The sequence below is a fragment of the Thunnus thynnus genome, chromosome 5 (genome assembly GCF_963924715.1).
Source record: "Thunnus thynnus chromosome 5, fThuThy2.1, whole genome shotgun sequence".
Taxonomy (NCBI): domain Eukaryota; kingdom Metazoa; phylum Chordata; class Actinopteri; order Scombriformes; family Scombridae; genus Thunnus; species Thunnus thynnus.
The window spans coordinates 32,630,131-32,654,013 of NC_089521.1; the positions used below are offsets into that span (position 1 = coordinate 32,630,131).

At 37.0% G+C, this 23,883-nt stretch overlaps 3 protein-coding genes across 7 annotated transcripts in view; 2 read left to right on the top strand and 1 right to left on the bottom strand.

Annotated features, from left to right (window-relative positions):
- Positions 1-23,883, top strand: part of LOC137183637 (troponin I, fast skeletal muscle-like) — a 138,728-nt gene that overhangs the window by 100,470 nt on the left and 14,375 nt on the right. The gene's annotated exons all lie outside the window — the stretch shown is intronic.
- tnnt3a (troponin T type 3a (skeletal, fast)) lies at positions 855-15,094 on the top strand. 5 transcript variants are annotated; one of them, XM_067590813.1, is made up of 14 exons: positions 855-1,006; positions 2,958-2,998; positions 3,292-3,305; positions 4,418-4,600; positions 6,770-6,787; positions 7,638-7,656; positions 7,804-7,849; positions 7,943-8,059; positions 8,482-8,559; positions 9,008-9,121; positions 9,314-9,426; positions 9,524-9,614; positions 12,216-12,256; positions 14,720-15,094. In XM_067590813.1, exons 2-14 carry the CDS (start codon positions 2,979-2,981, stop codon positions 14,754-14,756), a joined length of 891 nt encoding a protein of 296 aa, XP_067446914.1. In that variant the 5' UTR covers positions 855-1,006; positions 2,958-2,978; the 3' UTR covers positions 14,757-15,094. The 5 variants fall into 5 exon arrangements, with proteins under 5 accessions (XP_067446914.1, XP_067446916.1, XP_067446913.1 ...); XM_067590812.1 differs by lacking the exon at positions 12,216-12,256 and adding an exon at positions 10,930-10,970 and having other exon boundaries at positions 857-1,006; XM_067590815.1 differs by lacking the exon at positions 6,770-6,787 and having other exon boundaries at positions 856-1,006.
- On the bottom strand, positions 14,774-23,265 carry LOC137183628 (myoblast determination protein 1 homolog). The gene is made up of 3 exons (XM_067590811.1): positions 22,485-23,265; positions 21,334-21,415; positions 14,774-20,334 (listed from the first exon to the last, which is right to left on the bottom strand). The coding sequence occupies exons 1-3, from the start codon at positions 23,073-23,075 to the stop codon at positions 20,114-20,116; spliced, it is 894 nt and encodes a 297-aa protein (XP_067446912.1). The 5' UTR covers positions 23,076-23,265; the 3' UTR covers positions 14,774-20,113.

Consider the following 23,883-nt stretch of genomic DNA (forward strand, 5'->3'; position numbering starts at 1 on the left):
AGCCAAAATCATAAAAAACTATCTTCAGCAACAAGAAGAACAACGAGTGCAACAGATGGTGTGACCCCAAAGGAGCCCTGATCTTAACATCATGGAGATAGTCTGGGATTACATGAAGAGACAGAAGCAACTGAGATGCCGAAATCCACAGAAGAAGAACTGTGGCAACTTCTCTAAGATGCAGGAACAAGCGACTTGCCAAGTACCTGAAAAACTGTGTGCAGGTGAACCGAGGAGAACTGCTGCTGTTTTAAAGGCAAAGCTGCTCACAGCAAATACTGATTTACTTTAGATTTCTGCTGTTTACTCAACTTTGTATGAAGTTAACTGATCAATAAAAGCTATTCATGGCATTATTTTTGAAAGCATCCTCACTTTACTTTTAGTCCCTAAAACCTTTGCACAATAATGTATATCCAGTGATTTTGATTTCCAGTGATAATGATTCTGCCCTTTTGGTTGATTCTTGTAAACCAAAGAGTCAAAGAAAACAAGTTCAAATACCCCAAAGCAAACAATGACAACATGTTGGATTTACAGCTGGTACAGACAAATTATTCAGGTTCTCATTCTCCTTTGACCATACTGTACATTATATTTATGTGTCCCAGACTTTTATAAGAGGTTGAGGGACACCTGCCCTGCCTTCCTGACGTCCAACTCTCCTCTCGCTCTCTGATGAAATTTGCTTGCCTAATGCAGCTTCCCCAGAATAGCAACCCGGGGGCGTCTTGGCTACCCCCTTCTCCAAACTTGAGCCTCCCACCTTAGCACTCGACCCTTCCATCTCCTTATTGAGTGCCAGCGGAGGGAGGGGGGAGCTGAAGACGTGGACCCTGCCCCACCGCCAGCCTGGCCTTGCCTCCAGGCCAGCTCCTCAGCCAATGGGGACGCCGAGCGGATCGAGTGTCACTATAACAGAAGGACATAATCAGCGCGGTAAGTTTGCAGAATCTGAGAGCCAGTCTCGGCCAGCAGGGAGCTCACTTCTTTCAGCTTTTCTGAGGTAAGGAAGCAGGGGAGAGAGTGAGAGTGTGAGTGGAGGAGAGGAAGCTCAAGTGCAATGTCCCCAAACATCACCCAAACTGAGGACAGCTGAGTCCATATGTGTTAAAATCACTGCCAACAACTAGCAGAGGCTGCTGAGGTCAGGGGTGATCAAATAATGGACTGATAGCAGATCCCTTTGAGGCTTAGAGAGTGTGATGTTTTTGTGTTTGAGCTCAGCAGTGATGAAACGTAGTTTGAATTGGTGTTTGAGTGAAGTGATTTTTGGCACCTTGCTGTATCTCTATTGGATTCTTTTCTGGAGTTTGAAGCCATGTAAAACCTTCAACTGAGGTTAAAATAAAAAACTTTCAAAGGTTTAAAAGTTCTGAGATTCTTGCGGGACAGCTACTGTGATCTTAAAGGAATTTGTTGTTGTTTTTGTGCCGGTTTGGTCTGAGTCCAGGGACCCAGTAGAGTTTCATACCTCAGGGATTTACAGAAGGCTTAAAGCCTTTGAAGCAGCTTTCCGCTTCAGAAGACAGAAGGTGATACTAATAAGTTATGTAACATCATGTGAACGGCGTTGATGCATCCAGTTGTTGTTGTTTAGGGTCAGGAACATTGAATATTTCTTCAAATTTCTGGCTTATAGATTTTTTTGGCTTGTTATTTATAGGTGTAAGTGTTTTTTGTTGATGTATATTAGTGAAGCTGTAAATGGACATGGCATGTGTGTACATTAAAGCTCTCATAACTTGAGGATAATCGCTTTAACATCTTGAACAGGAGCCAAGAACCTCCAGACTGGATGTAAAATAATCTAAATGTGGAGTGTTCTTCCTGACTACCAATATCACATCATGGTGTAAACACATTGAAAACCAATTTGAGTTTGGAATTTACAAGATTCAAAGAACACATAGCCCAGCATTAGACCTGTAACCTTCATGGCTCCCTTTCAGGGTTTATTTTAATTCTTGAGCAAAGTGGCCTCTGTCAGCAGGGAGCCACAGGAAGATGATTGAAGGAACCATGTGAAAGCGAGACGGCCAGATAAGGAAATGAAGGTGGAATTATGGGTAGTGGTCCAGGGAAAGGAACCCAATCTTCAACATTGGGTCCACTGAAACCGGATCTGGGACCTGTGCAGCTGTCTGATGGAAATAGTTGTGATGTCGGAGCGCCTTCATGGTGGCCTCACGCTAATGAGACTAATGTGCAACTAATCCGCCATCTAATCACAGATAGATTCAATTATGAATAAATTCAGGTCATGTGTGTTTATCATTGCAGGGTTTTGATCAGATATGTCATCCAGTCTGGAATTTTACAACTGAATTCCTCTGCTGGGAATGTTTTTAGATGTGACAGAATTTTGTAGAAGCTGTAAAGAGCTGATGCTATGTGTTTCTAAAGATAAAAAAGTCTTTAACACCTAAGATGCCAAATGGATGCAGAGTGATCGAAGAGGGCAGGAGGTTGACCTTTACCATGACCCCTGCAGACAGGATTCTTTTTTTTCTCCTCCACCCGCAACATTAATCTCCTCCCTCAGCAGTTGAAAACAGACCATTGGCATAAATCTATGTTTGGCTCCCTTCTCACTTAACAGAGAAGCAGATTCAGGACATGGATTCGGATTTCAGACCAAAGTCTAATTATAAACTGAAGATGTTTAAAATCTGCAAAGAAATTGGGGAATGTTTCTATTTCAACATCACTGTGAAAAAACATTTAAAAGGATGGGGAACTAAATCTTTTGACATTAATCTACATTAAGAATTTTTTTTGTTTTTAGGTGTGAGGGTCAAAAATGTGTAGACCAGCAGGGTGGGGTTTGTTCAGGGCGGGGTTAGGGTTAGATATTTAAGACATCTGCAACTTAATCCTGAGCTATAAATACAGCAGGCCTCTCGGTCCGTCCTCACAGACACACTTTAAGTTCATTTTTTCTCTGTTGCTTCCAGGTTGCAAAGTCCACTGTCATCATGTCTGACACAGAAGAACAGTAAGTCAATTCCCATTCTCTTTCACAAATGTAAAACTTTTAACCTTTTGGTTAGTACTATGGCAAAATAATCTTAATTTAAGGTCCACTTAATTTTTGTATGTCAAGAGATTTCACCTGCATCTCTATATTGATCTCTATGTGCTATGCAGTTGAAAGCTCTGGAAAAGGGACCCTGAGTTAAGATTATTTTGTCAAACTATTGTCCCCACAGTCAAGTATGAACTATAATACTTGATTTTGATGAGTTGTTGTAATCCTAAATCATAATTTCTTTCCATTCTGTCTTTCAGTGATCATGTCGAGGGTAAGTCACATTATTTTCCCCCAATAAAAAAAAAAAAAATCTCCAAAAATTAGATCCAGGTACAATCCGGAGGTCCATGCTAAATCCCAATAGTTATTCTAAATCTTGCCTAACTGATTTTCCCTCCCTTATACAGAGTTAGATGTACTGGGCAGATTTGTATGTTTGCAGATTTGGCTTGACTCCTCCAGCTGTGCAACAATGCTGTCTGTCTTAAGCAAATCTGCGCATACAATGTCCTCCTGCTGTTGCATAGTTGCAGATAGCAGTGTCACATATGCTGTGTGAAATCAAATCTTGCAAAATATAAATTACACAAGCCTGCACTGTCCTGTTGGCAATGAATCCTGTAGCTCTGCATGACCATCTGCAGCCGCACAGTCCTCCTGAGCTGAACACACTTTTAGATAAAAGGAACAGTGTCTTTCATGAAGTTTAAACCCACTTTGAGGTCCCGTCTGCAAGCTCTGATCAGCCCAGGTGGACTGTGTTGTTTATGCTTAGCATGGATCCCTAGTGTACCCACATTTTGCATTTGTATTCTACCAAAAATGGGTACAAAGGGGATCTTTTGGTAACGTTCTTCTGCTCCTTTCTTTCTCGGAAAAACAAGAAGAACACGACGGTAAGACGCAGCCTGTAGACTCCAGAGTCTCACGTCATTGATACTAATTTGTCAGTCACTTTTGAAGTCGTGTGTTCTTACCTCCACATGTACTTTTTGTGGCATGCGGGTTAATACTAACGCGATCGGAGATAAATGAAAAGACACAGGTTAAAAGAAATAGATTGCGTCAGGGTAGAGTCTGTCTCTTTATGTCTTCGATGCGTTGCAGTGCAAGTATATCCAGGAATCAGTCACATTTCATCCATCAATGACTGACCATCAATGACTGACCTTTTCCCTCCTGTAACTGCTTGTTGTCTCACCTGCTTCAGCGCAATCCGGTGGCAGTTCCCCCAAACTGCCCCGTCATGAACCTCCTCATACCTCACATCTCGCCTTTCATCTACTCACCACCTCCCCCTCTTTCCCTTTTCCCTTTCTCCTGCTTCCATTAACCCTATCACCGCCCTTCCTCTCCCCTGGATACTCGCTGCATGTTGTGTAGCCGTAGAAGAGGAGGTAGTAGAGGAAGTAGAGGTGGCTCCTGAGGCGGCCCATGAGCCAGAGCCAGAGCCAGAACCAGAACCAGAGCCAGAACCAGAACCAGTGGTAGAGCCAGAGCCAGAGCCAGAACCTGAGCCTGAGCCTGAGGCTGAGCCTGAGCCTGAGCCTGAGGCTGAGCCTGAAGGTATGTGGCATGGAGGGGGGAAGGGGGTATTCTATCATCCTTTCCCAGGCAACAGGTGCAGTCCACCGGCTACAGCCAGCTCAACCCTGTCTCCTAGAAATTATGTTCATATGCTACTAAACTGCAACAGCAAATACGTTTTGCAAGAAACGTAATGCTGGCTGAATTACCTTTTCTCTCAACATAATGAGAATTTTCAATTAATGTATTTGGCAAGTTGCAATAATGTTGATACTGGACGTATGAGTGAAATGTTCACAGACAACGTACCTAGTTCTTTTTTTACCCATCGAAATATCCAATCTTGCAGCATAATATCCATGAGTAGAAACTGCAGCGAAAGATCAGAGCCATGTGTAAATGTAGCTTCATTCAGTCAAAGAAACATTACCTGTAAACAAAATTCAGGCAGCGATTACGTTTGTCAAAGCAACGTAACTGGGGAAACAATTTAGTTGTATATGAACATAATTTCTAGAAGACAGGGTTGGCCAGCAAGACAGATCCCACTAATCCTTATCTGCACACATGTTCACCATGTCTGCTAATGCTAATGCTACCTTCCTTTCACCTCTAGACAAAATCAAAGTTATACATATATAAACATATGTTGAGATGATCTGACCCAAAGCAGTTCTCAGTTAAAGTATGACTCATATTTAAAGGTCTATATTTTTGTCCTGCACAGTTCTGCCTCACATCTAGGTTAGCATCTGTACTGTTAGCTTAGCATTCTTTCTAAAAAAGTTTAAATATGTTTTGATTGGAGGGGTAGTCAAAATTCTGTTAATTGGCATCTATAACTGTAGTAGACTGTAAAAATCATCTCCGTACTACCTAGGTAGTTGCATCTATCCATTGCTTATGCTAACACGTTAGCATGCAATATGATACAGTTAACAGTCAGAGACTATTAGTACCCTTTAGTACAGTATAAATATAAACCTTAAAGAAATCCAAATTTGATATAACTTTAATTCTGGGAATTGTAGATTCACAACTTCTGAAAATAAACATCTTTCAAAACTTTAGCTTCCTAGCTAACATGACTAACTTTTTATGTGAAGAAGACAAATTAGACAAATTATATTCAGACTGTCACAAGAAAAGGAACTTTCTGTCAATTTTATGTCCTTGAGTAAACCTAACAAACCTGCAAATACATCAAAGTATACAGAGAATGCCAGTTAATAATTAGCAACTTAGCCTACCATACTGTATGCTAAAATGTTGATATTCACGGAGAAACACAGAGAATATTTTTAAAGAGATTATTTTAGAGTTTAAATCCTAAAAAAGGGTGAAAAGAAGGTACTCATACTACTGTATCACATGTACTCTAAGTACTTGTGTTTGGCATAGCCTACATGGTTGCTTTTTCATTCATCAGATTAAATACATATTATATCTTGAGCTGCTTCTTTTAAGGGAATAACATTTACTGCCTAGCATGATAATAAATGTTAATTTGATAAAAAGAAGAGAAAGATGGTGTGCCTCAGATTTCATCTTTTTTAATATTTACCTAATATTGTCCCATCTTATATTACTGTCATGTACTCTTGGTAAAGTCCTCCAAGTTGGTGTTGCATTCACATGCTATATTTGATCAAAAATTTGATTTAATGCCAAACCCAAACCTGTGTAAAGCTTGACATGTAAAGCTGAATACACTGTAATTTTCTGCCATGATGATGAAGTTAAAAAACTTCATCATCATTGTATCATTTTTGTATCATTTTTCTTCAATATCCAATGGCATGTGAATGCAGGATTAAAGTTTAAAGGGATCATATTTTTTTGAGCTGTTTAAACTTTGTTGAGCTGTTTCAACAAAGACTTTATGCACGAAATTGTAAATTCTCAAATACTAGCCAATTACATTATTTACCTCAACCTAATGTTAAAATACGATGAGGCGAGTGGTATCATGTGACTGTTAGTACTGTGAAAATGTATTAGCAATTATTTGAGAATTTACAGTAATTAAATATTCCTTTTCATCTCTGAGTGAGTTGATAGAGATGCTGACACTGCAGCTGATTGACTCTCTGCCATAGTGTCGTAGTTTTAATGTGTTTAGTAGTTTGGATGTATAGTTGCTGCTCCAGCCTGCTAATGCTGTTGTTGTCTATTCTGCTTTTGTTTTTCGATGCGTGCTGCATGCAGAGGCCGCTGAAGAGGAAGGTATGTTGATTTAAAAACTTCTGACAAATCTGAAATCTGTCATTCTGGCTTTGGAAGGACCACAGTGTCCAGGTCTGACGTCTGCACCCAGGGAACGCCTGCAATTCACAAAATGTCTGTCCAAATTTTACTATCAAAGTCCAGGAGCGCTGCTCAATTGGCACTGAAAGTTCAATTAGAAAAAATTCAATTAAAAAACACACACAATTTTAAGTTTTAATAAGGATTTTAAACTGCTAGTGGAGAAAAAGGGTGAAAGAATATGAAATGCTAACACGTGCTTCACTGCGCAGCGACCCCACTGTTACTCTCTTGCTATGCCACTCGCCGTCTGCATGGCATGGAGCCGCCAGAATATGGGCTACAAGAATAGAAAGAAATGGAGGAATACGCCTTTGTCTTGCTTGTAGAAAATCGTTTTTGGGTCAAGCCAAAAAACAAAGACACATATTGTAGATACGATACATTAAAATCACAACTTTTAGCAACTTTTCACACAGATGAAAGAAGCGACACACTGAGGCTTGATGAGAAATATTTGTGATTGTACCCCATTGATCAGATTTTCTGCAACTGTACTCACAGCAAGATGGTTTGCTGATCAGAAAACCTGAAACGTGAAATCAGTTTTTCAATGTGATGTTTTCTTTTGTTTGCTCCTGTTTTCCTGTTGTTCTAACCCTAACTTAAAAAAACTGAACAAGACTACAACTTTAATTGATAAATGTGTCATACATAGCTTAAAACCATGCATTTGATTCCATGTAAATGCCTGAGAGAAATGAAATAATCTGTTTTGTTTCTAACCCGATGACATGTACTTGTCCCCTCTTCATCTCTTAACCTGCAGAGGAGAAGCCAAAGTTCAAGTAAGTCTCTTTCTCTTGTAACCTGACTTCAAATGATTCCTGTAGATATTTCGATCTGAGCTATGTGGCTGGAAAAAAAAGAATACATAAAAACCATTTTAATCAGTGGTGCGCAAGTGCACTTAAGACCCAAACACTCTCTTGTAGGCCCACTGCTCCAAAGATCCCAGATGGTGAGAAAGTGGACTTTGACGTAAGTAGACCTGAAGTGATGACATGAAGGATTTCTGTTCATGTTGAGTGTTTCTGAATGACTGAGCGTTGTCGCTGTACTTCTGCCCTGCAGGACATCCAGAAGAAGCGTCAGAACAAAGATCTGATTGAGCTGCAGGCCCTCATCGATGCTCACTTTGAGCACAGGAAGAAGGAGGAGGAGGAGCTGATTGCGCTCAAGGAGAGAATTGTGAGTTTTCAGCCAGAGCCAATCACATCACAACGGGAGAGAAAACTCCCCTTTAACATTTCATACAGATATTGGTAGTCAAGAAGATATGGATTCATAATGGGTCACTAAAGTTGTGAACCAGGATTGGGTTGCACCAGCTAATTGTAAATCCATCACTGATTTTGTGTGTAAAGTCGTTTGTAAGTCCTAAAAAATAAAACTTAGTACAGTGTAGTTTTCTATTGTTTCAGGAATTTCTATGAACTTTACAGAACAGCCAAAATGAAAAATGACACTCAGTTATAAGAATTCATGAAACAGGCTGAATGTTGTCTCCTCATGATGGCCTTTTGGAGGTTGTTTCGTATCATGTACTCTGCGGTGGGATAAATTATATAAAATATAGTGTGTGTGAAGCTGTGTTTTCTGCCGTCCTGCAGGAGAAGCGTCGTGCTGAGAGGGCTGAGCAACAGAGGATCCGCGCTGAGAAGGAGAAGGAGCGCCAGGCCAGACGTGAGGTCTGTGGTTATATCTTTATTCATTAATTTAGTTCACTATGAGCTCTTTTTTTAACCATTAAAATCTATATCTTTTACAGTAAAACATTTAATTTAAAAATCACCAAAGCTTAAGGTTTAGGATTCAGTCTGCAGTTTGTACACCCTGAATATATGCTGCAATTATTGTTTTTATTCTTTTTATTTTCATATTTTTAATTCATACATTACAACATTGTAAGTCTTATTAAATGAAAATGCTCCATTCTCTATTAAGTCTTTATTTGTCAGTATGTTCTTCGTTAGAACAAATTTTATAGATTCACCTCAACAGACACTATGATTAACTGTAACTCATCTTTTCTTTGTGAACGTTTCTATTTTCTGTGTACTGTAACTTTGAGCACTGGAGAGTGGATGGTGGAGGTCTCACTCAGATTTTTTTTTTTTTTTTTTTGGTGTGAAACAGGAGGAGAGGCGGGTCAGGGAGGAGGCTGATGCCAAGAAGAAGGCAGAGGAGGAGGCCAAAAAGAAGTCAGCTCTGTCCAGCATGGGCTCCAACTACAGCAGCCACCTGCAGAGAGTCAGTACACACACACAGGAAAACATGAGCACATGAGGACAGTCTATAGAGACTAACTGCACTAATTTAGAAGCATCTATCTGCCCATCTACTATCTACGTACACAAGTATTAGTTATAGCCGTACTGTCTAAAATAGTAGCTAGTCGTCTGCATATCTGTTAACCTTCGTCTATACAACCACACTTAACAGGCTGACCAGAAGAGAGGAGGAAAGAAAGAGACTGAGAGAGAGAAGAAGAAGAAGATCTTGGCCTCAAGACGCAAGCAGCTCAACATTGACCATCTGAATGAAGAGAAGCTGAAGTACAACTCACACTTTACTTTAATATCTTTCTGATTTTAGACCGTTAATCGTTGTGTTTGAAAGGAAGTTTTACTGATGTTCTTGTGTTTCCTGCAGAGATAAGATCAATGAGCTGTACGACTGGATGTGTCAGCTGGAGTCTGAGAAGTTCGACCACATGGAGAGACTGAAGAGGCAGAAGTATGAGGTGAGAACAGCGTCCCTGTCGACTTTATCGTAATCATAATGAGCTGCTGTAATGTTTACTAGATGTTAATAACGTTCACTGTGTTTACTATTTGATATGTTCGCCAGAGCTTCTCAACCTTTTGGGTCACTTGATATTAAAACCTTTGATTTGAAGGTTTTAAATATATCATAAAAAATCCACATGAAAAGAAATGCAAACTGTATAACTTCAGGGGAATTAGGGCGCTAAAACCCAAATCATGGGTTAGAAACTGTTGAGAAACTCTGGTGAACAGAGGAAGGAAAATATGTTCATATTGTTTTATATGAACATAAGTGCAAACACTTTCTGGATTATTAGTTTAATTTATTTTAATGATAACAGGTTCAGCTACACTGCTTGCTCTTTCAGCTTTCACATTACAGATGTTTAGTGAAACATAACGTCCTATTATGAGATGAAAATGAGAGTTTATTAATGAGTTTATCTTGCAAATTATAGATATGAATTTAAGTTTTGAGATTCCACCATTTTTAAACTCTTCAGTAAATCTGCCATCTACTGTATGTTTGCTGTAGGATATTTTAAAAAAGATGGCTTTTTATTTTTTTTATTATTTTAATAATTTTGCCTTATAGCCCCTGGATAGCAAAAAAATTAAATAAGCTATTTTATGTTTGTTTTCATACTTTTTTCTTTTTTTTATTAAAGCTAAAAATGAAGGGGTAAACTGAATCATAGTCAAATCAGCTCCAGTTTTTATAAACATTTATCATGTGTATAACATGGAACTTGTCATTGAATTTCTGGTTGTAATGTGTAATTTTTGTAGTTTTATTTCATTTTATCATTATTATTATTCATCATTCTTTGATCAGTTTGATCTGTATTCAAATTATTATTTTGGCAGTTTTATATATGTGTATTTTACTTGGAAAACATTTATATTTCTTTATAGATACAGATACAGAAAAAAATTGGGTTTGGTACCGAAACTGGTGCCGTATCAGGTCTCGTATCGAAAGATACGTAGCCCTAATGTATTAATTAATCCACAGCTTTGTCGATGGTATGTACTTCTTCACACTGTTCCACAAATTTTAAACTAGAATTCAATAGTTTTAACCAAAAAAATGACATTAAACTCCCCTGAACATCAATTCTGTAAGGTAAAATTACACAAAATCTAGTGGCTAAATAACATAAATCCACACTTTTCTCAAGCTGTACCAGCTTTGTTGTTGTTGGTTTTTGATGCTGGTGTCCTGAGGTGACCGTCCAGCTGAGCCACCTCTGGATTTGAACCCTCGATGTGCTCTTTGATTCTGTCCAGGTTACAACCCTGCGTAAGAGAGTGGAGGAGCTCAGTAAATTGTAAGTAGAGCTGAGCAGGGTGTCTGACTGCCGGCTTCAGGCTCGCTGCATGTTAGCATGAAGGAAGGTCAGAAGGAGAACCAGGGCGTCACCACTGGTCGAGCGCAGAGACGACACACCACCAAACAAAGGGAGAACTTAAGAGTTTGTTTCCAAAAGAGACGTCTTTTTTATTGACTTTGGAAAAGTTCAGGATTCAGCTGTAAAATTAATCATAGAGTTAAATTTCCTCTCATCTTTTTAAAAAGCAATACAGCTTCGATTTTGTGATTTCAGTCATTTTGCATTCATCAGGCTTAACAAGGTTATAATATAAATATTCTATTTTCTAGTCTCTACTTGCTCAGGATCACAATTTTCATAATGTTTTCAAATAATAATAATAACTGTATTTAACCTTCAAAGTTAAGGAAACTCTGAAGCTGCCACTGTGAAAAAACAACAATTCTAACAGTATTTCATTAATAAGAGGAATGTTTTTTTTTCTTCTTACTACTGGAAGATATTTGTTAACAAAAATGAGAAACAAAGATATTTTTCTCGCTATAATGAAAACAATTCTGTTACAGTGAGATTTGCTGTGATGAGATACATTTACGATATATTTTATTAAAATGTTGGCAGTTCTGAGCTTCCATACATTAGTTAATCAGACTTAAATTGAGAGAGGGAAAACTGGAAATTGTGTTTTTATAGTTGTCATTTATTAACGTTGTCATTTTGGAATCAAACTCTTCAGTCAAGAGCAGATCAATACATCTACAGGTGGATTTGGGTGACTGTCCAGGTCTCAATGTTAGTTTTAGCATCACAGAGCCTCGGTCAGGTGTGTGTGCGGTCAAACAGGTAAGTCAGGGCCTGTTGAGGTTTCAGAGTCGAGCTTAACCAAAATCTCTCTGAACTGTCGTTGTTTTTTTTTTGGGAAACCACGACGGGCGTTTTAACACCGCAATGATCAGATTATTATGATCAACAAGTGTTTAATCAGAGTAACAACGTTTTTTATCTTCCGTAGCAGGAGATAAATATGTGATATTCCTCCCCATTACTGCAGAAACACTGGTTCTAGTTCAAATCAAACACACTGATCACATGCATGACACCATCTTGGTTTCCCATGATACCTCAGCTTTCAGCTTTCAGCCCACGGAGCCTGTTAAAGGAGAAGAGAAGGGACTTGGTCGTCTCCTCAGAGGTAAACGTGTCATGGTGCGAGTTAAAAGCTGCTGCTGTGTCATTTTTCAGGTGCTCACGTACAGGAACCGCATTGATGAGTTACAGAAGCAGTAAGTATTGTCGCTGCTGCGTTCGCTGACGCCCAGTAAAACATAACTCCATTTAACTCCCACCTGTCGTCCAGGTGAACCCTTCCCCATGAAAGACATAACTGTCGTAACATTCAGGACAGTTAATGTCAGTTTATGGCAGTTGTTTAGTAGGGATAGACAGATACATCAGTACAATGTCTTTTTTCTTTTAATATAAGATGGATATTAGAAAGGCAGTGTTTTTCATGATGGAGATTTTACAGCTTGAAGGGTGTACGTTGTTAGTTTTCGCTCTTAAATCCAAAATAACGGCCCAAATCTCAACTTCTTAGCTCTAAAATCTCAGGATGAGAACTTTCTCTATACTTTTACTATACTTTTGCCACTTAAAAATAGATAAAAAGCCATAAACACACCAAATCCTCACTAACAAACACCTGATACGGTCCAAACTGTCACATCACCTGTTGTCCGAAAATTCAAGACAGCAGCAGTTTGTCATCAAGACTGTTTGGAAATATTTCAGCAGATTGGAGTTTTAGTCATTAAAATATTTTCACAGGCTAATAAGCTAAAAGTTAAAGTCTCCCTCCACTCAAAAATATGTTTTTCACATATGAACATGTTATTTTTAGAGGTCTATGAACAGGATTTGTGACATCACAACTACACACAATTCAACTTACACAAGTGAAATATATTTACATATTCATAGATTCTGTAATTTTTAACGAGGGAGAAGGAGTAGATGCCATTTTAAGCATTTTAATGTGATAATTATACATTTTGTGGGAAAAAAGCATATTAGCAACAAATTGTTGTTCCAAATCAGGTAATTTTATATGTCTCAATAAATGTCTGGAGGGGATCTTAAGGCATTTTACTTTAGCTATCTTAAAAGTTAATTACAGAAAGATAACTAGCTAACATTGAAAACTGCCAGTGCCTGTTTTCATACTATTAGCTTTCCGTCTTTTTACCTCCTAAAACTGCAGAAAACTTGTTATTTGACTCTTGAGTAACATCTGTACAACTAAAACTTCAATCTGCTCTTTGTATGTGTGTTATTTTAAAAAAGTGCAAACGGTTTGCTAAACCAAGCAAACAGATTAATAAACTGTTGGGGAAAAAAAGTATTTGCAGTAGTGTTCAGTTAAAGGCGGTTTATTAATCCGTGTGCACTCGTTTATTGATTTGTGCACACAGATTGCTGAACTGAGCGTACAGTTTATTAATGCGTTAGTTTTTTGTGTTGATGCTCTAATTTCTCTAATGTTTCCATTGTAACACAAAATATTACATTATTCCATTATAACTGTAAACACATCAGCATCATCCAGTGTCAGTATGCGAGGAGTGTTACCTGGTGTACTCTGAAAAAGGATGGATCCTTTTCAACGGCAGGTCAATATAATGTAATGATAACAACACACATTAGCTACATCAGACTTTTTGAGAATTAAAAGAATTTTAAACTGATAACTGTACGTTTTCTATCATCCTAACATAGTTACCAAAAAGGGGAGATACTCACACCTACAGAGATTATATAATGCTGAAAAATATAATTATGACACAAAGCGGTGCATCCTTTTTCAGCCTGAAGCTCAGGGTTCCTTCTCTTGATACTGACTCCTTTACTTGACTGTGTGGGAGATCTATTAAAACAGTAGCTGTAAAGATATTCACATCAGACTGGCTTCAGTAATGATGCAGGTAAGTGCTGCATGAGTTTGTCACTGATTGCTGTCTGAACAGTAAGTCCAGCATGTCAAAGAGACATCTGGAAATTTTGTTTTTCTTCCATTTTGCATGTTGTCCAGCAGTTTTTATGTTGTTTTTCAGATTTTTTTGGATATAAACAGCCTTACTTCAAAAGACAAAAATTAACATAGTCTCCATTCTTCCATACCTTGTTCCATTAATAATACTTTCAGTTACTTTTTAGATTGCAAGGAAATGCTACGTTAGCATTAGCTATGTTAGCTACCTGGAGGTTTAGCGCTATAAAAGCCGTTAAAAGCAACAAGATGGAAAACTGGAGAATTTTAATGCTCTGGTGATCAGATGTTGTGATTTGGCAACAAAAAAAATATGTGAACGAAAGGTAGAATCGGTGATAACGTGCGCTGCTTTCTGTTCTGTTAGCATTTTGTTAGCAAAAGTCCATAATAAAAAAAAAAAGCACACAAACTAAAAGATTAAAATTTGCTTTTGTAAACTCCTCAAACTAAATCTGATTTATTTAACTGAGTTTATTTTGACACCTCTTGAAGAAGTACATTTTCTGAAGAGATTTTGGATGACATGCTAACAAGATGCTAAATATCCACCTCCATTTGTACGTATAGTTTAAATGTTGCCGCTCCCAGACCGGCTGTACAAACTGTGGTATTCTCGCAGCCTTGGTTGAGGGAGGAATCATTAAAAACCAGCCCAAATTTCTGACGTGTTTTCCTATTTTTTTGTTTCGTATTACAGCAGCAAGAAGGGAGCCGCCGCCCGCCGCAGAAAGTAAACTGTTTCGCTCCGCTGCTGCTCAGACACCAAACTGCAATCGCCTCAGACACACGCCTGATGAAGAAACACACACTGTGGCGAAGGTCGTAGGTCAGAAGAAGCCTTTAACGCTGAGGTTTACCCTGCGGTTACCAAACCATATCCTGATACATGCAACCAGGAGCCTTTAGCTGCTGTTCAATAGGAATAAAAACTACTAAACTTAAGCACCGTCACGCTTCCTCGCCTTGACTGTTTGGTTCTCAGTATTTTTGTAAATAAAGTGTGACTCTCCAAGCCATGACTGTAGATCTGTTGTTATTCAGAAATCAATAAAGTTCAGTATTTTTAAAGTCATTTGTTCAACACTGTTTTCTAACTACAGAGTTGAATTGAACTTGATGTTCACCAGTGGCCAGTTAGTTACCACAAAGTCTCAAAATATCTTTATTTTATTGAAATTTTCTCATCAGTATAAGATACTTTAATATCAATTAATCAATGAATGATTCTATGCAGTGATTGCATCAAGATATAAAAGGGTGGAAAAGACAAAGGAAAGAAAATACAGAGAAAATACAAAGAACGAATCTACAGTAGTGCTGCTAACAGCTGATGTATAATAAAGGCCAGTGTTTCTATCATGATTGAGTTCATATAAGTGTTAGTTGCTCTCACTTGCACAATATTTGTGTAAATGCAATCACAGTTTGATTCATCACTGTTGCAAAGCTGCAACACAGATCCTCAATATGTTTATTCTCATCAAGCTTTCATAAAAATATCTCTGCCTGAATGCAGGGACTCCTCTGGAGCTCCTGAATATTTGCTAAGATAGGAGTGATTTCCTAAGTTAACCTAAGTTACTCAAAGTCCTAAAAGTAGGAACAAAATGCATCACTCTGAGGATGAGTGAGGAGAGATTTCCTGCTCTGAGAAGCTCGACAAATACAGCCACAGAGTCCTTAAACCTAATATAGAATACAAATACATCACTAAACATAGACTACTGACTGGCGATAAGTGATTAACATGTAATATATATTTTAAACTATTCATATGGGCAGGCCACAAGGAAAATATTTAATAGGAGCGATTTCAAGAATCTTAAAATATTGTGGTGACAAGTTTAAAAAAAATCCCCAATAGGAACTTTATACTTCCACTCCACTACATTTCAGAGGGAAATATTGTACTTTCTACTCCACTACATTTATTTGACAACTTTAGTTACTTTTCAGATGAAGATTTGACACAATGGATAATATAACAAGCTTTTAAAATACAACACATTGTTAAAGATGAAACCAGTGGTTTCCAACCTTTTTGGCTTTTGACGTCTTACAAAAAGCAGTGTGTAGTCGGGGTCACATTTCACATGTCTATGAGTTGTTAACAGCTCCACCAAATAGTGATTTTTCCCTCTAAACTTCTCACATGCTTTCATTTCAATAAATGTTCAAATGATCCAATATTTCAGCAAAAATCAAAGATTAGAGAAAAAGTCCAAAAACAAAAACAGATCTTTGTATCAGAACTTTGTTTTTTCTTCTTTCCTCTCCCATTAATCATCTCACCACCCCTCAGATTTATCTGCTGACCCTTTGGAGGGGCCCGACCCCTAGGTTGGGAACCACTGGACTAAACTAGCTAACTGTATATAAAGTAGTGTAAACTAGCTCCACCTCCAGCAGCTACAACAGTAACATGCTGCTCTAACACTGATGCTTCACTATTAATAATCTAATGATGTCATATATAATAATATATCAGTCAGAGGGACCAAACCACTACTTTTACTGCAATACTTTAACTACATCAAGCTCATAATACTTATGTACTTTTACTGCAATACTTTAACTACATCAAGCTCATAATACTTATGTACTTTTACTGCAATACTTTAACTACATCAAGCTCATAATACTTATGTACTTTTACTGCAATACTTTAACTACATCAAGCTCATAATACTTGGTATGGTTTTAATATTGGTACTTTTACTGAAGTAAAGGATCTGAATACCACCACTGACTATATGTCACTATATGATAACATTAAAGGAGGAAGTGTTTCAGCATCTGAAAGTTGGATCCATGCAGAGCAGAAATTCCTGCAGTTCTTCTTTCTGGTCACATGATGGCGATGTTGCTCTTTGAGCCTGATAGTAGAGACGTTGAGATTTAACCAGAATCAGTCAGCAGCTTGTAGATAAAACTCAGACTTTTACAAATACAATGTTTTGGGAGAAAAATATTGACAAGCTAATAGTGTTTTATGTCTACATATCATAATATTCACTACATTAACATTTACCTCGTCAATTACTTCTATATAAATGAAAATGTTTTCTTAGTGACAGATGAAAAACTCAAATCTTAAACTTTATTTGTGCAGCTGCTTTTAACAGAAAGACATTTTAACAGTTAGAAAATAAAAATTAAGTGATGTATAATTAAACTAAATTATAAAATATTTCTGAAATTAAAAGCTGAGTTGCCACAAAAATGAATCAGAGTGAAAATCAACAAAATATTAAGAATTTTAAAAAGCAGCTCATCGTCAGTATTTTTAAAAAACTTATAGCTACAGTTTATCGTTAAATGTTTATAAAGCCTACAGTTTTTAAATGTCTTATCTTCTACTTAAATAGAGCTGCAATGATTAATCGATTAGTGGCCGACTATTAAATTAATCACCAACTATTTTGATAATCAATTCATCGTTTGCAGTCATTTTTTAATTCCAGTTTCTCAAATGTGAATATTTTCTGGTTTCTTTAGTCTCTATGACAGTAAAACTAAAAATCTTTGTGGACAAAACAAGACATCTGAGGACTTGCAGAAACAGTGATCAACATTTTTCACCATTTTCTGACATTTTATAGACCAAACTACAGAAAAAATACACTCATTAACACCTCTAAAGATCACTAATTAACACCTGATGTCTCGTTTGTTTGTTTTGTGCATAAACAGTAATGTAAAAACCACAATTCTTTATTTGTGAGGAAGCACATAGTGTACAGATTTAACATATAACATGTTCTCAGATAATATTTTTCTTCTGTTTAAAATCTTTTTTCAAAGTATGAAATATTAACTTTTATTGCAAACAGTACTGAGCAGCAAACAACATCAGAAAAGACTTAATAAAAACTTATATTTTTGCTCTGATTTGGCCTAAATAATCTTTTTTTTTAAATCCTCTGACACTCAAGCAAGAATGTTTGAGCGCTGCTGCTGCTTCCATGTTCTTCCACAAGAGGGAAACCTCACATAACAAACTCTTAAAGCTGCGCCTGAACGCATCACGGTCAATTTAGTTTCTACTCTCAGTTTGTTTTTCCTGCAGCTGCTCTGTTCATTAAATCACACGCAGACGGTCGACTTCATCTCAAGAATCTGAAAATTTGTTCGATAAAGATGTTTCCACACTTTGTCTGAGTGTTTGTTTTGTTTGTTGTTTTGTTTTGTTTATCTCGTATGACTTCTGCGTCCTCTGTGAATATCTTTGAGTTGTGGACTAAACGAGACATTTGAGGACGTCATCTTGGACATTTTATGGACCAAAAACTAATCGATTAACAGAGAAAATAATCATTGGTTGCAGCCCTAAACTAAAATAAGCTTTATATTTAAATATAATGTACTGTCATTACCATGTATAGAAAATAAAAATGTTTAAATATCAAAGTTAATCATAAAATAAGCTCTTAGAAGAGGTGAATTAAAAAGTACGCAGTCATGTTTTGTATAAATAAGCAGGTTCATTTATTTGTCATTAGACAGTCACTCAGTTTTCAGATGTATAAATATAAAGTTTAACATTTTTTTTCACAACAAACAAAAGCACATACAGACAGAAACATTAAATACATAATTAATACTTTCAGTTGGAACAAATCAGCTCTTATTTACATAATATGTACAAACAGAAAAATGGTCCTCTGCTGCAGTGAATGAAAACGACAAATGAAATAAATTTTTCAAATTTGACAAGAAGGAGGTCTGACCCTATTTAAACCCTGATGGGGAAAAAAAATGACTACAATACTCCCATGAATCTAGTCTGAGGAATTTTATGTGTCTGTGGTTGTGTTTTGTAATAAAGTTTTACTACAGATCTGTAGTTTTGCATGGTATGTTTTCTAAAATATCTCATAGGATTACTGTAGTTATTTTTTTCCCTGATGAATTTTAACAGCTGGGGCTTTCAGGACTTCAGATGGACGAAAGTGGAGGAATGTAAATGGATGGTTTTTGGCCTCCGTCCTTCACCAAATAGACTATACAGAGAGGAAGAAAATCCATCTGAGCGACTCGGCTGAGTCTTAAAATATTTTTTTTTTATAACTTAAAATAATAAAAATACAGCAAGAACTGAACTATTGATCAGTAAAGTTATAAAAATGTTTGCAGAAATCTACGTTTCCCAGCATTCTAGTGGTTTTCATCTATTTCTTACAATTTACTCCACTTATTTTAACAGCAGGAAAGATAATCTGAGGGTTAACAATGCTCATGTATGGAAGGTCAATCCTGCCAGGAAAATAATTTAATGTATGGAAATTTTGGAATGATAAAATCATTAGACATATAAGGTCCAAATTATGAATTTGACTCACCACTTTTTGACTTTGACCTAAATTGCTTTATATTTCTGTATTTCTGTGTCTCTCTTTTATTAATTTTCCTTAACCTTACTATATCACTAATATAAATGATTAAGACTTTCTCTCATAATTACTTACAACGTAATATTATTTGACATCAATGAGCTGATTCTTACTTTTATCATTCCTTATTTTATAGCCATTCAATTAAAATCTCTTTAAAACATTTTAACTCAATAATAACATATTAGCCTTTTGCCAGAGCTTTCAATTATATCTCACAGTCTTCATGAGCGCATGAGTTTGTTCGGTAACTATAAAATCTATAAAATTTTATATAAAATTATATATATATATATATATATATATATATATATATATATATATATATTATATAATATATATAAAATATCAAACTCCATTTGTTGATGAAGACTGGGAGATGCAGCTGAAAGCTCAAGAATGATCTGGGGTTAGTGAATCGGTCTTAATTAGATTTTTGTTTTGTTTTTTTTAAGCTAACTGCTATTGCAAAGTTTTCTGGCATGAATGAGCTTCCATACAGATCAGTTTAAGGAAACCGAGCAGGTGTGGAGGGAAGTTGAGAAAACTCTAAATTACAAAACTTTACAGCTGATGCAAACAGGTTGTAAAGACTCAGCCTAAATAACTTTCACTCTGAGTGTTGATCTGTGCGTTCATGACCGGACGGTGTGATGTTCATGTCCCAGGTGGATGTCGGTGTGTGTGTGTGTGAGGGTCTATAGGACTTGGTAGATCAGGTTGGGGTCCTGGCTGGCGGTTGGGGAGGGGACCTGGACGGGCCCGGGGGCCGCCGCCTCACTGGCCGGGTCTGTCGGCGGGGACCCGGGGCCGTCGGCGGCCGGCAGCAGGCTGCTGTTGTCGGTGGAGATCCGCTCCACGATGCTGGACAGACAGTCCAGACTGGAGACCACCGAGCTCCGGTCGCTCTTCAGACCTCCTGCAGACACAAGAAAACATCACAGTTACATCATGTTTTCATTCAAGTATTGGGACTTTATATATAAAGTATATTTTAAAGTATATTTTAATCTTTCAGGTTAAATGAAAAACAAAAGTCCTGATATAAAAACTAACTGTAAAGGTGTTTTTGTGCTAATAGCATATAAACCTACACAGACAATACATTGAATTTTGTTGTTGTTGTTTTTGTTCATCTGCTACTAAGTTTGATCTTAAGTGAGTTTAAGATTTTAGTTTATCACAAACATAAACACACAATGTGTGATATTTTACGTTTTTGACAACTCTGTTTGATTTCAATTAAAAACTGTAGATTTACAACATAATATTCATATATATATATATATATATATATATATATATATATATATATATATATATATATATATATATATGTATGTATGTATATATATATATATATATATATATATATATATATATATATATATATATAAACGTTTTACTAATTGTACATATTTTTGGATTAAATCAATATTTTTTCTTAAAACGTGATATTTGGATTTTCTTTTGACAACTCTGTTTGATATCAATTAAAAACTATCAAAATAAAAATATAAAAATAGTCAACATAATATGTATATGTATTTTTTTTACATTTCCTAACCTTTTTACTAATTGTTGTTCTTTTTTTAATTTTTTTTTCTCTATTTTCAGTAAAATCTTTGAATTTCAACTTTTTTGCCAATAATACAATATAAATTAGACTATTTATAATTTAATAATTTAATAACTTTATTCATACAAAGCTGCTTCTATTTATGACAAAGGTGAGTTTAGAGAGAAATATTGTTTTATTGGCCTCATTAACTTGCTGTTTTTATGACTTGTTTTGTTTGTCTTCTCCTGCTAACTGTCTTCACATCACTACCAGCGGTGAATAAAGTGGTTTATTGTCTTAATTAGTCGCCTAATTGACCTTTTAGCTGGTAAAATCATTCTAACTACTTTTTCTTACCGTTTGCAGTCTCGGAGAAATAAGAGCTTCTGTCATAACTTCCTCTTCTGGTTGACTGACAGGTCGGGTCGTTAAAATCTGTCTGTAGAGACAAGAAAGGAAAATGTTTTAGAGGTTAGATTATCCAACATGGAACAGAAACATTTATATATTAGTTATAAACTCCGTCACAGAAACATCGGGATGGTTTTATCATCAGTTTCAGAGAAACAACGAAGCCTGAATGTTGCAGCAGTCTGGCTGAAAAAAAAAGGATCATAAATGTAAAAAATGTAAAAAGCAGAAAAAAAATGTGGAAAAAAGAAAATAATCATTTAAATAAATACGCAACATACTGACCATCTCTGACGAAAAATCATTATAGTTAATAAATATCATTCAAATGAAACAACTTTCCTTAATATTTTAATTAATGAGGAGCAACGATAGTTTCTATAAAATAATTATAAAACGAACAGTTCACAGAATCCTGTTTCATTAATAATACATAAATAAAAATAAATATTATTATTGATTCTTTCATTTAATAATCGGATTTATTTGTCTCCCTATAAAACATAAAACATGTTTTCTTTAAACACATGAACATGAACGTTTGTACAAACATTTAGTTTTCTCTTTATATTACGATGCTACTGAGTTGTTACTGTGGGAAGAGTTGTGTGAAGTGAAAGAAAAACAAATTAGCTAAAAAAAAAAAAAAAAAAAGGAAATTTGCTTTTTTCCCCTCGTGACACAAAATTACAGATAACTAATAATATAAGAATCGCAGCGCAGTCTGCTCCTGTGCGTAAAGCTGCTGTTATTTAGACATGAAATAATTGTAATTACACGAATTTTACGCAGTAAAAGTAAAAAAAGGAGAAAAACATCTACTTTAACCAAAACTGTAAGAAAGTTTACACAAACTAAAAGAGTTAAAATGATGCGTAAAAAAAATAGAAATTTAAAGTGCAGTCATCACTAACCAAGATGTCAGCGCACTTTACAGAATAAATAACAGAATAAAATCGAATAATAAAGACTAAAAATAAAAGCAAACAATAATCAGAACAAAAGCCAAAAAGTTACTTGTCCGCGCGTAAAGACGCACCAGAGAACCACTGACCCTCCTCCCCTCCTCTGTAACACCTGTCAGTCCCTGAACTCACCATGCCGTCGGAGCAGTTGGAGCGCGGGCTGGAGGCGTCCGAGTCCCCGCTGTAGTGCTCCAACACCGGGTAGAAGCCGTCGTCCTGCCCGCCGCGCAGCAGCGCCTGCAGGGACTCGATGTAGCTGATGGCGTTGCGCAGGATCTCCACTTTGGGCAGCCTCTGGTTGGGGTTGGCCGTCGTGCAGCGCTTCAGCGTCTCGAAGGCGTCGTTGACCTTGCTGAGCCGCCGGCGCTCGCGCATCGTGGCCGCCTTCCGCCGGTCCGCGTTGGTGGTCTTCCTCTTGCAGGCCTTGCAGGCCCAGAGCAGGCAGCGGCCCGCCTGGTGGTGCCCGCTGGGGGCGCGGACGTGCTCGTCGTCCTCCACCTCGGCGTGGTGGTGAGGATGCAGGAGGGAAGACGGGGAGGAGGAAGAGGAGGAGGAAGGGGAGGACGAGGATGAGGAGGAGGAGTCGTCCGGCTTCAGCAGGCCCACATGGACCAGCCGCGGGTCCAGGTCCTCGAAGAAGTGCATGTCGCTGGTGTTGAAGCAGGGGTCATCATAGAAATCATCAGCTGCAGGGATGGGGAAAGAGATATCCGACAACTCCATGGTTCAGTCCCAAACACACCAAAGAAGAAGAAAATTCCAGTGAAGGAGTCAGAAGAGTCTTCAGCCAAATAAAAAAACCCCAAAACTGAACTTTACACTTTTTCAGGATGTGAAGCAGTTTTCTGTGTTTTTCTGGGGGAATGTAGAGTCCTGTCACAAACTGTTCTGTCCCTCAGCTGATGACCTGGATCATCTTATACCTGGGACACCAGCAGGGGGGCGGGGCCGCAGTGATGATGCCCACTGAGGTCTGGCCAATCAGCTGGCAGCAGGAGGGGTTTACAACTTCACGGTAATTAGGGTACAATTACCCCTAACAGAGCAGTAACAGCAGGAAAATATACGGCTGCACACAGCGGGGGAGCCACACATGAGGGAAATATACAGTTACACACGGAGAAAAAAATACTATAAGAACTACTGAGAAGTTATTAAAATCACTAAACAATATTTTACACATTTATTTCCTCTTGTTGTTTCTTCCTTTTATTTTTTTGACATATTCTTATATTTTTTCTTCTTTGATAAAATTACATTTTACATGTTATTGTTTATTTTTTTCCTTTTTGGTGAGATGTCTTCATAAGACCCTCAGCAGCACATTGCTTTTTTTTACTCCTTTAATGCTTTACGGTTGTTTTTAATACTTGTTATTTGTGCAAATAAACTAAACTACGTATTTATGTACTTTTTTTTGTAAATCACATTCAGTTTACTTACAATTAAATACACTAAAATGCTTTTCCACACTGTGATGGGCCTTCTGTAAAAAGAAAAAATGTAAATGTAATCCTTTATTTTACATATA

Bases quoted from the DNA above. Each gene is read 5' to 3' on its own strand.
- LOC137183628 (XM_067590811.1), bottom strand. From the start codon at position 23,075: ATGGAGTTGTCGGATATCTCTTTCCCCATCCCTGCAGCTGATGATTTC. The intron at 21,416-22,484 runs GTGAGTTCAGGG...TTGTCTCTACAG, and splicing joins CCAACTGCTCCGACGGCATG to ACAGATTTTAACGACCCGAC. The intron at 20,335-21,333 runs GTAAGAAAAAGT...TTGTGTCTGCAG, and splicing joins TTTCTCCGAGACTGCAAACG to GAGGTCTGAAGAGCGACCGG.
- tnnt3a (XM_067590813.1), top strand. From the start codon at position 2,979: ATGTCTGACACAGAAGAACA. The intron at 9,427-9,523 runs GTACAACTCACA...TGTTTCCTGCAG, and splicing joins CTGAATGAAGAGAAGCTGAA to AGATAAGATCAATGAGCTGT. The intron at 9,615-12,215 runs GTGAGAACAGCG...GTCATTTTTCAG, and splicing joins TGAAGAGGCAGAAGTATGAG to GTGCTCACGTACAGGAACCG.